The 15,348-nt window shown below is 40.7% G+C and overlaps 1 protein-coding gene across 1 annotated transcript; it reads right to left on the bottom strand.

The window, feature by feature from the left end:
• Nucleotides 1–2,306: 2,306 nt before the first annotated feature.
• barhl1b (BarH-like homeobox 1b) lies at nt 2,307–9,379 on the bottom strand. Its single transcript, XM_030149676.1, has 3 exons — nt 8,086–9,379; nt 5,322–5,544; nt 2,307–4,000 (listed from the first exon to the last, which is right to left on the bottom strand). Exons 1-3 carry the CDS (start codon nt 8,534–8,536, stop codon nt 3,697–3,699), a joined length of 978 nt encoding a protein of 325 aa, XP_030005536.1. The 5' UTR covers nt 8,537–9,379; the 3' UTR covers nt 2,307–3,696.
• Nucleotides 9,380–15,348: the final 5,969 nt, after the last annotated feature.

The following is a 15,348-nucleotide window of genomic DNA, read 5'->3' as shown; positions in this document are numbered from 1 at the left end:
GACAAAATAGGCCACGCGTTTCTTGAATATTTTAATTGATCTATTTTTCATTTCCCCCCGCGGATTTTTTAAAACAAAACGCTGGAAGTCTATTAAAACAATGTTAATACAAGCTGCAGATTTTCCTCATTGGTTCACTGAAAGGAGCTTTCACACCACGAGCACAATGCAAATGACGCTTTGATTCACTCTTAATTTCATCAAAAGGTTGTTTTTTTGCTCAGTTTTTTTCCCTCCTTTGAATTAATATTATTATTAGGAGTCCATGGGATTAAGCAGAGTCACTGATCCTCTGGGTCTAAGCCTTTTTTTCTTTTTTTTTTCTTTTTTTTGTGTGTCTGTCGGGAGCTCAACGAGACTCCATCCGCACTTCATTAACCCTGAGCCGGGGACAATCCACGGTAAGAGCCGGGGGATTTGCCACCAGCCTTTCACATGCAAAGAAAAGAAGAAGAAAAAAAAAAAAAAAAAACTCCGAGTCATCCAACAAGACACACGGGGGCTTTTCTTATATAATCAGCTGTTCACTTTGCAAGAATAACCCCCTTTTCATAAAAAGGTCGTCGTTATCTGAATCGGTCACGGACCCACATGATGGGACTATAATGATCTTTTTGGCAAGTTGGGAGGTGTTTGATTTTCTGGGTTCCTGTCGTCAAAACCCCGTTGGTTCAGGCCCACTGTATTTTTAATGCAATTTTACGCATCATAAACGCGCCAGTTATCAGGCCGTCAGTCTGATATTTCACGGCGTGGTCAGCCTCTAAGTGGAGGCCCCAAATAACAGGTGCCATGCGTGGATGACAGCAGGGGGAGCTGGCTATCAAACCCATTATCGACTTTCAATTAAAACCTATTAAAGTCTTTTGTCTAATCGTTAACATCCTACACGCCAAGTCTTGTCCGTCAGCCTGAACTCCTTTAACCCCCAACGCGCCGGATAACTTGGGTCCTAGCGCGCAGACTTGGAGAGGGAGAGTGGATGAAATTTGTTTGGGGGAGGGGAGGGGGGGTTAGTTGTTTGGTTGGATGGTTGGTTGGTTGGTGGCGGTGGTGGTGGTGGTGGTGGCGGAGGAGCCGCTGACCAGCTGTCCCCACGCTGATCCCCGGTCTGCAGTCAGCTCCAGCCCGGTCACCAGCTGTTGGAGCCGTTTGGCAGAGGAGCGCACATCCAGCACCCTCAAGGAAAAGAAGGATGGAAACAATCAATTTCCAAATGGGATCATTTAGGGCACTTAAACAATTGCGCACATAACATTAATATTTCATCTCCTGCATTGTTTATGGAAAACGAATTGGAGTTGCTGCTGTTAATTTAGAGAAGTGGGAATGGTGGGAAGAAGGAGATGGGGGGGGCGGGGTACTGGACTGGACAGGGACTCCATTTTCGACGATCACCCCTTCTGCTTTGTTGGCACTTTTCTAAAGACATTAAATTGATCTTTGATTGCACTATTGAACGGATGATGAAAGAGAGAGAGAGAGAGGAGGGGGCTTGGATATCAATTTACAAACCCTCCTCAATCAGAGCTCACGCATCCGTTCTGCAAAAAAAAAACAAAAACCCGCCATATATATATATATATATATATATATATATATATATATATATATATATATGTGTGTGTGTGTGTGTGTGTGTGTGTGTGTGTGTGTGTAAAACCAGATTGGCTTTTAACAAATTTGATCCTTGGCTGTGGAAAAATCTTTGCTGTAAATGTGCGTTTCCTCCACTCATGAACTTTTTCCTGCCTTATCTCAGCATTAAACACATTAAATCAACCCCATCTAAACAAACAGTGGCGGAAAAGTCGTTTGACAGACGTGTTAAATTCCAAAACACGTTTTTTTAATTATTATTATTATTTTAATAGAAACCCGCAGTCTGTGGTAAAGTTGCGTTTATTTTCCTGAAAAAGTGTAGCGCGTGTTTTAATTAAAGCTACATCACACATCTCCCTAACATTTACCCACTGACACGTGTTCATAATATCACTTTATAATGAAAAAAGTCAAATAAATCCCCACTGGTTTTTGACATGTCCTGACCTCAGCTTCTGCAACATAAAGACTGAAAAAAATCAATTTTATGATTTTGGTTTATGTTTTTTGACACATTTATAATTATCCTACTTGTTGACTGATATTAAAATAAGCGAAAAATAATACAGAAACAGTATATATGACGGTGGAATGTTTTGGCAGGTTGGGGATGTCTTGTCTTTTTTTTTTTTTTTAATCCACGTGTTGATCGTGACAGTAGCCCACCCGTGGCGTTCTCCGTCTCAAACACACAGCTCAAGTGATTAAATGAAAGACTTTTATTTCCACATTTATAAAAGTAATTCTCTTTTACATCAAATCCCCCCTTTTTTCTGTCCGACGTTTGCTGTGAATTTCACCCAGAAAAATGAACTTCACCAAATAAGGGGAGAGAAGAGGAGGAAGAAGAAGAAGAGGGAGGGAGGGAGGGAAAAAATAAATTAAAAAAAAAAAAATTAAAAAAAAAAAAAACGATCCAGGAAATATACGAGAACCACTCCACAAGTTTGATATCTGCAATATACATTTTCACCAAAGGAGAGTAGAACAATTAAGGGATTTTTTTTCATCACGGCTTCATATGAAATAACATAAGTGATGCACAACGTCTGTTTCAAATACACCTAGAACACCTGTCCGTGGACCCGAGTCCGATCGGTTCGTCTGTGGAAAAAAAAATAAAAAAAATAAAAATAGAAACGCAAACATTACGCAGATGATTGCCTTCCCCATTCCCCCCTGCAGGGATAAATCGGCTATTTGACATTTTTACTCGGCTAAAACCTCAACTAAGAACAAGAAAAAGACTTTAAATAGATTTATGTCGTAGCTCTCCTCAGTCCATCCTTTTCCAAAACGTGTTTTTTAAAATTATTATTATATTATTATTTTTTGACTCACACAGTTATAGTTTCTGTTGGCTACATCTATAGCCTTATATGTTAAACTGGATTACCGTGGCCTGAAAAAGACACTAACAAATGAACGGACAAAAAAAAAAAAAAAAAATTAAATCTTTCGAATAAAATGCAAAATATTCTTATTTACAGGTTTATGACTGCTGATCATTTTTGTTCTAGAAAAAACAAGGACAGATTTACAAAGAAAATAATTACTAATTGTTCCTTTGGATCATCTAACTACAGTGAATTGGATTTATATAGAAGGATGTCCGCCACTATCCATGATTTATGATAATAATAATAATAATAATAATAATAATAATAATAATAATAATAATGATGATGATGATGATGATGGTGATGCCAACAGGGGGTCATGGCGTTCATAACTGTAGCTCAAAGTGCTACCTGCATTTATGTTGTCTTGGAAAAACACTGAAAATACTGAAAGTGGAATCAAATAAATACATAACTTAGAAGCTTTGATTCACAATTATAAATAAATAACTTATAAATAAAGCTCATGTTGTTAAAAAACTCCTTCCACACAGACAGTCCAGTTCCAGTCCTTCATCAGGTTCAGTCTAAACCGTGTCACTCGCACCAGAAAAAGGCCTTGTGCAGTTTTTTCCTCTCTTTTTTTCCCCGTGTTCGTCATGTTATATTCTCTTTCAGTCTTTGTTTTTTATCTCTTCTAATGAGTCCCAAGCTGCCAAAGGGAGGGGGAAAACACATCTGCAGGAGGACCGGCTCACCGCTGCTGAGCTGGCCGGGGAAGCACGCCGGACATGGGGGGCAGAGGAGGCGGCGGAGGCGGCGGCTCGCTGCCCCCCTGCAGGCCGTGCAGCAGGATCCGCGGGACCAGGGGTCTCTGCAGGGCCGGCGGGGGCGCCGAGGGGCCGCGGTACAGGTAGAGAGCCGCACCTGGGTCCAGGTTGGACACCAGGCTCTGCGGGTAGAAGTACGGGGACGGGAACATCCTCTGCAGGGCGGAGTAGTTCCCAGCTTCCGCCAGCAGCTCCAGTCCCACCGCGGTCTGCCTCTTCCACTTTGTCCTGGAGCAGAAAAAAGACGCTGGTTTAGCCTATAGCAACACATCTACCAGTGCATGTACAGCTCTGAGCAACTGACACCTAATAACTCCCATCTGTTTACCTGAGGTCCAATTAGAAGGCACTAGTACATGTGTTAAAAATAAAATAAAATCACCTAAATCTGCAGCCTGCCACTTGTATTCACACCCAGTGATGTCTGTTCTATGCACTCCTCGCAGGTGAATAATTCATAATAAAGATAATTGAGTAGATATAGTGGTTTGTTTGAATTATTGATATGCACACATGCAACAATGCATTATTCATACACCAAAGTGTTGTTTTTATATTTATTTATGTCATTTAGCTGCCTCACAGTCGGAGCTGTAGACAGATAAATGCTGGAGTTAATTCAGCCGAAAACTGCAGCAAAAAATGTCAAGTGCTTTTAGTGACTTTAATCAGAAGTCCAAAGAAAAAAAAAGAAACAAAGAAAAGAAAAGAAAATTAAACTTGTCTGGGGAAAAAAGTCAATGCTGACAAACATCCCAAACCTCCCAAAAATGGATTTGTGTCTCCATCATTTTTTTTTTTATCCTGCTGTATTTTTTCACTTATAAACAGATAAAGCACAAATAAAAATCTGAAATATGAACCAAGAGAGTCAAAAACTCGCCAAATGGTATCTCGGAAATGAACATTTGGTGACTTATTTCTTATAATAAAGGCGTATCAACTTGTCAGCTGCCAAATGAGCTGTCAGTCATCAATAATGGCTCTGGACAAATTTACAGGGTCTGTTATTGAGGAGGCACTGATATTATTCTGGAAGTTAGAGCTTAAACATAATGGATTTTGTGAAAATGGGTGAAGAGTTTTTATTGTTAAAGCCGAAAATGACAAATATAGAGAGGCTTCTAATGCATACACAGGAAAATGAAAATCAGATCAATAGTTCCACTTCTAGAATGTGAATATTTAGTGTTTTGCTTTAGCTGCTTTTATAGAAATACATGTTGAAGAGTTGGTTTGGGCCTTTGGGTGCAGTTTGGCGGACATACTCAAGTCTTTCCTGACTTTGAACCAAACAGTGACCTATTCAAGACAGTATTTGGCCGATTAATCGATACTGATGTGCTCGTTAGTTGCAGCCCTGGAGGCAGTGACTCTTGTGCAGTCATGTGAAGCAGAGTCATGGCACCTTTAGATGGTGATGAAGGGAAAACATGGCGTCCCCGGGTCCATGTTCTGTCCATAAGAGCCAACCGTGAGAAACCGGATTATCCCCTCCCTACCCCCCACCTCCCCCCTCCCTCTTAAGAAGTAGTAGCAGAGTCTTTACCTCCGGTTCTGGTACCAGGTCTTGACCTGCGTGTCGGTGAGGTTGAGGGAGGCCGCCAGCTCCATGCGGTCCTGGACGCTCAGGTACTTCTGCCGCTCAAAGCTGCGCTCCAGCTGCGCCAGCTGGTGGTCTGTGAAGGCCGTCCGGGCCTTCCGGGGCTTCTTCAGCCGGACCTGAGGGCTGTCTCTACTGCTGGAGATTTCCCTGTCCCCCTCTTCTTTGACTGGAGGACACAAACGGAACAGTGAAAACTTAGACCACATGCTAATATCATGTTCATCCATGTTTGTGGACACGCAGCCTCCAAATCCGCATGCGTAAATAAATACGTGCAGCTGCTTCATGAAACGAACACAGTAAAGAAAATAAATCACTTCATTGTCACTGGAACCTCTTATTTAACACATGCGGATGATGACTACCAAATTTAATAAGGGAAATATGAAATTTATGTTAAATTAAAACAAAAAGGCAAATTTGTGTTTTGTCTTAATAAATTGTTCATATCAGTTTGACCTTTGTTTCCTATATGAATAAGAAATGTTCTATTGTCTGGTTGGTTTAATGGTAATATACCACATTTAATAAAACTAGTGAAATAAATTCTATAAATGTGTTTCGACTCATAAAAGACGTGATTTATCCAAATATTTAAAGATTTTTGGTAGTTCACGCTTAAATTGTTTTTATAAAATAAATGTTTCTGTTTAATGTGTGATCCAGGGACTTTGTCATGTTGTGTTACATCGAAATACAATGAACTTGACGTGAGAAACAAAAAAATACAACTTAGGTTTGATTTCTTTTTTTTTTTTTTTTTTTTTTTTTTTTTTTTGGAAGTTTCAAATCACTTGCATAGAGACTCGAGAGATTTTGTTTTTGGCAAAAAATCTTTAAAATGTTTTTTTTTTTTTTTTTTTTAATGCGTGAAATGTTCTGTATTTTATTACTATTTATCTACATTTGATGTGAAAACACAGTTTCGAGAGTAGAGAGTGAAATCTCTGCCTATGGGCTATATGGAGCTGTTTGATTTGGTCTTAAATTGTTATGAAAAGCTGTGCCAATATCCGCACTCCTCCAATCTGATATTTTGCGTCAGTAGACCGTCTGTCTTTGTTCTTTTTCTGCGTGGTGTCACATCAGGGCGAGCATTGATATAAAATCCTTATAGTCAATTCTGTGAAAGGAAGAAAAGGGGGGAGAAGCGAGCGAGGCGAGAGATCTTGGTAGTTGAATAGTTGAGTCGTCTCAAGAAGCACAATAATCCGCCTAATTGAGCCACAAGGGAAGGACGAAGCCTTTCAGCCGCGACCGTGAAGAGAATCTTCACAGGACCGTGGAAATGAGTGGAAATCAAGAGGCAGCGCGGCCTTGCGCGGTTACAAATCTGATTAGCGCCGGGGACAAATTGCATCAAATCCCTGAAATATCATAGGAGGCGGATTGGTGGAAATCAAAGCTGCCGTACAAGGCGCTCTGTGGGCCCCGCGGAGCCTTCCATCGATCAGGCGGCGTTGAGCACCTCCATCCGGCACCATGACGCACGGGAGCGCGCCGGCACACGCGCACTGGATGATTGGAGCAAACATGACCTGATGCCTTATCAATAGAAAAGTGAACACTGATTATTATTATTATTATTATTATTATTATTATTATTAATAATAATAATAATAATAATAATAATAATAATAATAATAATAATAATGATGATGATGATGATGATACACTGTGGTTTCTTCAGTGATGATTAAATGTTCGGTTCTTGCAGCGGTCGGTCGCTTCTCCAGCTCTGCTTCATTAAACTGTCAGTGGCGGTGACATTTCTGTTATGGCTGACATGATTGGAAACAGAGAGGCCCTTGATGGCATTTATCTGGAGGCGACCCTGTCATCTCTGCCATCCTTCCCTGCCTGACATCAACAGATGCTTTCGAGATATTCTACTTAATGTGAAGCTTGAAATGCGCGGATACATACATGCGCACGTGCATCCAGGGCAGGAAGCCGGTGTATATTTAAATGTAATGTAATGAAAATGAACTCATTAGTGCGTCACTGTGCTGGGACAAATGTCCACCAGCCCGGTGCATCAGCAACAGCAGCAGCAGTAGAAAGGTCCATTGGTGCTCATTGGTGTGTTTTGTTTTTGTAGTGGCCTGAACTGCAGTGTCAGATTATTACTAAACATAAGATATTTAATTAGAACTCGTGCACCTTTCAGTGTTTATTCGCCCGCAGCATTAAAAAAAATTAGCGGATATTTTTAATCACCAATACTATGTTTTATTCTGAAAAATATCACCACAGAACAGATAAAACACTTTTCCTTCATTTAAGTTGCATTTATATATTTTTTCTGAAGTTTTTATATTTTATTTTATTACTCAGTTTATTTTTTAAAATCTGTTTGGACTTTGTTGAAATGTAGGTAATTCATATTTCATGTCCTGCTCTACATTTGCACTTTAAAGTTTGCCCTGTTTGACCTTCTCATTTTATTCAGTTTATTCAATCATTAATTAATGACATTGACTTCAATAAAAAAAATATAAAAACGCAGCTTTAAAATAAAATCAACAGAGACGCTTCTTTCCAGTAATACAATAATATAAAGGGCCAGAAAAATAAATCAGCTCAAACACAAAGTGAGAAACTCAGATACAACTCAACTAAAATTAAAATGAAATATGTTATGATTTTCCTCATCTTTGGACAATCTTTGGAGCTCCTTCACCCCTCCACAGCTCTCAGTCCTTACCTTTGTATTCACTGTCTGACGACGAGTTGCTGTGGATTTTCTCCATAAAGTCGTCCGCTATCTTGGAGGCCAGCCTGCCCGCCTCCTGAGTCGGCTGTCCATTGCTGGAGTAAGGCGCACAGGCGGCCAGAGGCTTACAGTCCGCTAGAATATCTCTGATGAGAAACGACGAGGTCACGGTCCTCTGCTGCGAACCCGCGGATATCTGCGCGTGTTGGAGGTGCTGCGGGAGGCCCACGCCGTGACCCTGTCTCTGGGCCACCTCGTCCACGCACTCCCTCCGCGGAGACGGAGGCGACGAACAGCCGCTCTCCACGTCTGATCTCGGGCTGAACTCCAGAGGCGAGCGGCACTCCCCCGCCAGACTGTCCCCCTTGGACACCGGACTTCCAGGCCTGTGGGACAGCAGCGAGTCGATGCCAAAACTGGACCCGTTGGCGGACGCCTCCATTGTCTTGGTCGAGGCCTCCTCAAACTATCATTTGGTATTCAGGACAAGTTTTATTTTAGGGAGGAAGTAGGGGGTGTTTGAGTTTGACTGGATCCAGAAGAGGAGAAAGAACCCCCCTCCCCGCGCCAACAAAAATGTTTTTGGATACGCTACAGATGAGGATTATTTATCCGCAATTCTCGTCCCCTGTTAGTTCTCTACAGGGGGGATATCTCCAAGATGACAGCAAACGTCCACGCATCCGATTTCTGTGGGTTTTTTTCAGGTCAGTGCAGTCGTCGAAGTCTGGTTTTGGAGAGTCACCGCCGCTTCTTTTAGCCTCCTTTTGGATCAACTCGTCCTGTTTTTTTTTTTTTTTTTCTTTTTTCTTAGTTCACCAAGAAGCAGCGCCACTTACTGAGAAAATTATCTCACCAGCAAAGCACAAGAAGATGTGGAATGATTTAAAGTGTGTAGAAATGTTGGAGCAGCAGAAACAGTCCGGAGTCTTGTGGGAAAATGCGTTTCAGCACCATGGACAGGTCGAAGCGCGTCAGACCTGAGACAGGACCGGAGGCAGGTTTTCAGGGCAACTCGTCATGTGGCCACACACACGACTGAGGAAAACTACACGCATTCTTTCAAGTAGAACAACAAAAAAAAAACTAAAGGCAAAAAACACACACACACGAAGCTGGGAGTGAGAGAGAGAAGAGTCCGCTGCAGAAACAGAAGCAGAAGAGGAGGAAAAAATAGGAAGCGGAATACTCGGGATGTTGCGATGCGCGCCGCAGAAGCGCAAAAAGGAGAGGTAAACTGGGTTAAATAGTCACAACTGGCAAGTAAAAGGACGAGATGCGATGGGGTGGGAGGGAATCCCAAAAAATTGAACTTGAGGAAAAGTCAGGAGCTAGGTTTTAAGAGCGCCTTGTCCACGTGAGTCCCCTGTGACAAGCCTTCATTGGCTGAGGGGAGCTGGAAGTGGACCTCCCTACACGCCCACTCACTCACTCACTCACTCACTGCTTCCTCCCTCCCTCTCCTGTCTCCCATCCTCTCCTCTCCTCTGGCTCATCCTCACTTTGATAAAAGAGACACTGAATTCATCAGGAGACTCAGATCCAACTGTTTACAGACAATTTTCACACTGTTTGCTTTCATTACATCATTGATGAGGCTTATAATGGGGTTATTATGTGGAGCGGCGCGGTGTGTTTTCCTGCTCGGCTGTGGATTTGTTTCCCACCTCCACACCTCTTCCATACCCGGATTTATTACCAGGAAACATTTAGCTTGGGTTATTTTTATCACCGCTAATTTAATCGAATTAGCAGATTAGTCATTTTTGCGCTTGCGTACTTTTAGTTTCATATTATTATTATTATTATTATTATTATGTTCTTTGGTTTGATTTTTTTTTTTTTTTTTTTTTTTTTTTTTTTTTTTAGAGGCCTTTTTTTACCTAAGATGACCACTATGTCTTTTGGCATATTCATTTGAAGTTGATATTCCTTTTCTATTTTATGCATTTATAATTATTTTTTGTTGTTGTTGTTGGAAAGTCCAACTTTTAAACTCCCATTTTGACTTTTGAACGAATGAACCCCCCCTAAATGACAACAATACAACACGGGGGTCGAGGTCTTGTGCTTGAACAGTCACCATTTAGAGCATAATAATAGTCCCTGATAATTGTATACAATCATAATGAAAGCGTGTGCAGAAATAATAGGCGAGGGGTGGGGGAGGGATGTGAGGCTGGGTAGGTAGCGTGACGCAAAACTTCACGCCATTGTACGCACTTTTCACCTTAACATGCGTGAAATACCATTGTGTGTGCACTTTTAGTTCCACAACAGTTTGCCCCGCGCGACGGCCTCGACAGCCCCTAATAATCTACCTACCCCCCACCCCTCCACCCCTTTTCCCAATGTCATCATCGACACCCCCCCCACCCCCACCCCCTCCCCGTCGTCCTCCTCTTCATCCACCCCATGTGACCACCAGATTGGAGGCGCGCGTCGGTCTCAGACACCGGCAGGTTAGTGAATCCGCTCCCCGCTCCCATGGGGTCCCATCACGGCTGCAAGCTGTCACATATGAGGCGGGGACAACACAGATATAAGGAAACACACACACACCCACCCTGACTTAGCTGTTTCTTTCTCCTCTGCTGGTGCATGAAAAAGGAGCTGTGGTTTGAAGCTCACATTTTTTTTTTTTTTTTTTGTCTTCCTCTCTTTATCCTCCTCACTCAGCTGCGTGTCCACAGACTCCAGTGATGTTGTGCTAAATTAATCATGAGATGGTTAAACTGAGGCTTTCTCTTTGTGATATGGTCTGTAAAACTCTGGGAAGCTCTAATGAGTAGGATCTCTTTCTTTAAAAGTCCCAGTGTTCTCATTTGTTGCGTTTTAATTTTAACCGTTTAGCACCCAAACTGCTGTGAAAAGTATCAAAAACTGAACTCAGACCTTAAAAAAAAATCACAGTAATACATAAAACTGCTCGGGTTTTTTACACACAAAGTGAACAGCAATGAAATCAAAATACAGTAAAAACTAAAGTAAAATGTTGAACAAACAAAGTTTTTTTAATTTTAGCCTTTATTTCAAAGCTACTCAGCAGCGTTGAAACCACATCTGGGAAATTAATGATTAATATGTGAAATTATTTAGACATTAGCTGCATTTTATCAGCATTCACATTATAATTTAATTTACTAATTTAGTGTTAAATGGAATATTTAGTTAGAAGGCTATGAAAAATGCAATTCACAATTTTCAAAACCATAAAGTGGTGATTTTTTTAAAACGTAAATCTCACCACTAAATATATAAAATAAAAAAAAAAGAAATAAAACTCAAATTACACCTGAAATATATGAAGGAGATAAAATCAAGTAGGGGTGTGTATTGGCAAGAATCTGGGGATACTATACAAATCACAATACTAGGATCACGATATGATATATCACGATATATCATGATACTGTTAAAATTATTTTAAAATAATAATTATTTAAAATTATTTTTTGTTTCTTTTTTAAATGATTATTTCCTTGAAGAATTGAATTACACCAGAATTATGCACAAATACTAAACATTTTTTATTTGATCACAACAGGCTTTAATGTTATATTACAAAATTTTCCTTTGTTAAAACTTAAATTATGTTTTACAGACATTGCAGTTTAAGATCCTGTTCAAATGTTCATATTCTATCAGTTCAGAACTAACATCATAACATTATTTTTGTACAGTCCCAACAAAGGAAGTAACTTTATTTAATAAAAGAGTGTTAAATAAGAATAAATACAATATAAACAAAACAGAAAAACAAAAAAACAAAAATGAACCTTCACTATATCTGCATTTGAATAAATACCTAAAAAATATCGATACAGTACTTTTTAATTTCGATACAGTATTGTGAAATGAAATATCGCAATATATTGCAGAATTGATATTTTCTTACACCCCTAAAATCAAGTACAACAACTTCTTTAATTACTAGTAATTAAAGAAGGTTTTGTGTTAAAACTGTTAATGGCATGGTAGTTGTAGAATAAAGTCAAACAACCAGCATTCTACTAAAATATCTCATAGCATGCTGAATGTGTTGCACCTTAACATTAAAGTGTTGTATTGTTAATTTTTGTTATTATGAGTAATATGATTTATAAGTGCCTTAAACTATTAATTGATGGCGAAAATTGTATAATTCTCAGTTTTTTTCCTCCACAAATAATCCAATCAATATTAAGGACTAGTCAGTGTTTGTTATAGTTTTAGCTGTAACAGGTTTATCTGAATTTAATTTTTCTTAAAACAAAAATGAAAATATGTTCCCCTGGAATTTGGGAGGTGTATAAAAACTTTAAAGAACAGGAGAGAAATGTCTTCTTCAGCAGAAGACAGTGCAGCACCCAGGCAGTTAGCTAGCTGTCTCGTCTCTGTGTGTGTGTGTGTGTGTGTGTGTGTGTGTGTGTGTGTGTGTGTGTGTGTGTGTGTGTGTGTGTGTGTGTGTGCGTGCGTGTGTGCGTAATGATTTGGCTGATGCTCTTGCTGATTTCGGACAAGTGTCCCTCTGGTCCAGAGAAGCTCGATATATTTGTTTCCTCATAGAGTGAAATGGTCTGAATCTGAGTGCAACTGTTACTCCAATGATGAAATGCTCTCTCAGACACATACACACACACACACACACACACACACACATTGATGTTATGGGAGGGTTTTATCGATCCATGTTAAAGAGAGGAAACTGGGATGTTTCCAGGAAATAGTCAGAGCCCCGCTGTCTGTCTCTTCACCTCTCTGTCCACCTGTTTTTACTGGACGGTTAAATAATAATTTATTATTGATCTGCATTAAACAGCCCTACACTTTTCACTCAGTTTTATAAAAAAAAAAAAACAAAGTTGGCACCTTTGGGCCTTTCCACACTGATTTTTTTCTCTGACTGAGCTGACAGCTGCAGTTTAATTTATATTAAATCTATACATTTCAGAGTAAAATGACTCTTAGTGCTTCAGATTAGCAAAAGTACCAATAATATAAATGAAAAATATATGTAATTCACACCTTAATGGCTCATAGTGACCTGTCAGTGTTAATCATCTATATTTTTTTATTGTATTTTTATTTTTCCATTGCCTTATTCCTCTGCTGCCCATGAGCTTTAATACCTACTGGGCCTCCTCAGCTTCCTGGGCTCTCATAGGGATAAAAAAAAAAGAAAAACATTGCACTGCTTTTTATTTACTTGCTCAATTGAGCACACGTGTTAAATATATATCTAGATATGTTTTGTAAAACTGTGTCGCCTTTGAATAAACTTTGGCATCTCTATCGTTTTGGAACATCGAGTAAAGCGTGTCTTTCGAGGGGGATGTATGTAAAAAGATGACTCCTCTCAACAAACAAACAGCATTAAAAAAAAAGCAGGAATGAAAAAAAAAAGAAAAGAAAAAGGCGCTTGCTCTGGAGCTGGTGCTGCACCCCGGACCAGTCAGGGATGCAAATGATGTACCTTAACGCCATCAGGTACTGGAGTTGACAGAAAATAATGAGAACCCGCTGAATCTTTTATAAGGTTAACACTCACATTTCCCAGTCAGCTGTCACACAAGAAAGAATTTAGCACATGCATGCGGGCGAAATAAACCTTCATCGTCTCATTAATGCTGACAGGGCCCTGGACCGGCAGCTCCCAGCGCCAGCGCCGCCACCACCTTCGTTTTGTGTCGGTAATTTGCAGCGGAGACAGACCCCCTTCTCCTGGAGAGAAAAGGATAGGAGGAGGAGGAGGAAGAAGAAGAAGGAGGAGGAGGAGGGAGATATTACGGAGGAGAGCAGGAGTGAGGGAAAGAGGGGAATGGTAGAGGATCGTGGAGCGAGTGCAGAAGAAAAGAGGGAGGGAAGGTGGGCCTGGGGGGGAGGGTGGAAAGATGGCTAGCGCGCCAGGAGTCTGATTCTCCCCTAATTGGAAGCATTGGGCATTGTCAACGGAGGATTTTCAGCTGCTCACTGACAGGTAGAGCCGTCAGAATGATAGCCCACTTGTCAGCGCAAAAGACCAATAAAAACAAACCACTTTTGATTTAATTGGAGGCCTAACCATGGTGTGTGTGTGTGTGCCAGAGATTGAAAGTGTGTGTGTGTGTTGCCTGCAGGGCCAGGGGGAGGTGGGAGGAGGTGTGAGGATGAGTGGGGGCATTTGAGTCTGAAGGAAATCATCACTCTGGCCATCAATGTGCTCACCCTCCCTCCGTCTTCGCCATCACTCCTGGTCCTTCGCTCTCATCCACCGGCTCTTTGGGGGCGAGCGGTCACCAGCCGCCCGCGGTGAGAGGGCTCCAGGAGAGGCAGGTTTTGATTCCGTCCCTGGAGACTCGCTTTCTGAGCTGCAACATCAGAGCGAAAGCCTCCCTCTTCTTCTTCCTCCCCTTCCTCCATCAACAGAGCTGGCTTCTTGGCGCATCCCTTTTCAAAACAGGATGAGCCGTGTTTGACATTTCTCATCCACTTCTGTCGGCAGAGACTCCGACAAACCAGAGGAAACAGTGAATCATATACTTTTCTCTGCATGAGAGCAAATGTCACAGCCAGGTGACTTTTCGTACATCTGGTTTGAGTCCATGTGGTTTTGCTTGTCAGAGATGTACAATATCTGGAGCCTGAAATGCCGGAGTTTACAGCAAAAGTAGAAATTGAAAGCAGGGTTTGTCTATAACATCAGATGTTCCTCAAATTGACTGTAGCTGTTCTGTCTTTCTGTGCTGATTTCAGCCTGAACTGAAACCTGTTGCTGGGATTTATGAGCATTTGCACCAGAGTCGTCTTCATTAGAAACACCAGAACTTTTCAACGTTTTGGAGGAATGACATTAATAGTGCAAGCTCACAAGGACCATGGTTTAAGGTTCATTTTCTTCAGCTTTTCATCACAAACACAGTCTTTATCAGTAAATGAAGTCATGACAGCTTTCATCAAGACTAATCTCTTGATATTGATGGTTTCATCTACACCGCATTTAGGACTTTGCAGAAGTTAACACTGAAGTTCATTTTTGGAAATAATATTTTCTAAGATTTATAGAGAATGCTGACAATTGGCTGCATCTCAAGCATGTTGAAGTGGAGTTATTTGCCAGAAATGGACATTACAATTTTACTCAGTAATACATTTTCAGACAAATGTGATCTACTTTACCTTTTTTTTTGTTGTTGTTACTTTATACTTGGCCCCCCTACATCTCAGAAGCAAATATTGTCCTTTTTTTCTCCACTACAATTGTCTGATAGTTTCAGATGCTTTATAAATGAAAAG

Source organism: Sphaeramia orbicularis, chromosome 12 (genome assembly GCF_902148855.1).
Source record: "Sphaeramia orbicularis chromosome 12, fSphaOr1.1, whole genome shotgun sequence".
Classification (NCBI taxonomy): Eukaryota; Metazoa; Chordata; class Actinopteri; order Kurtiformes; family Apogonidae; genus Sphaeramia; species Sphaeramia orbicularis.
The sequence above is the reverse complement of the archived record's forward strand: the minus strand, read 5'-3'. Positions and strand labels throughout refer to the sequence as shown.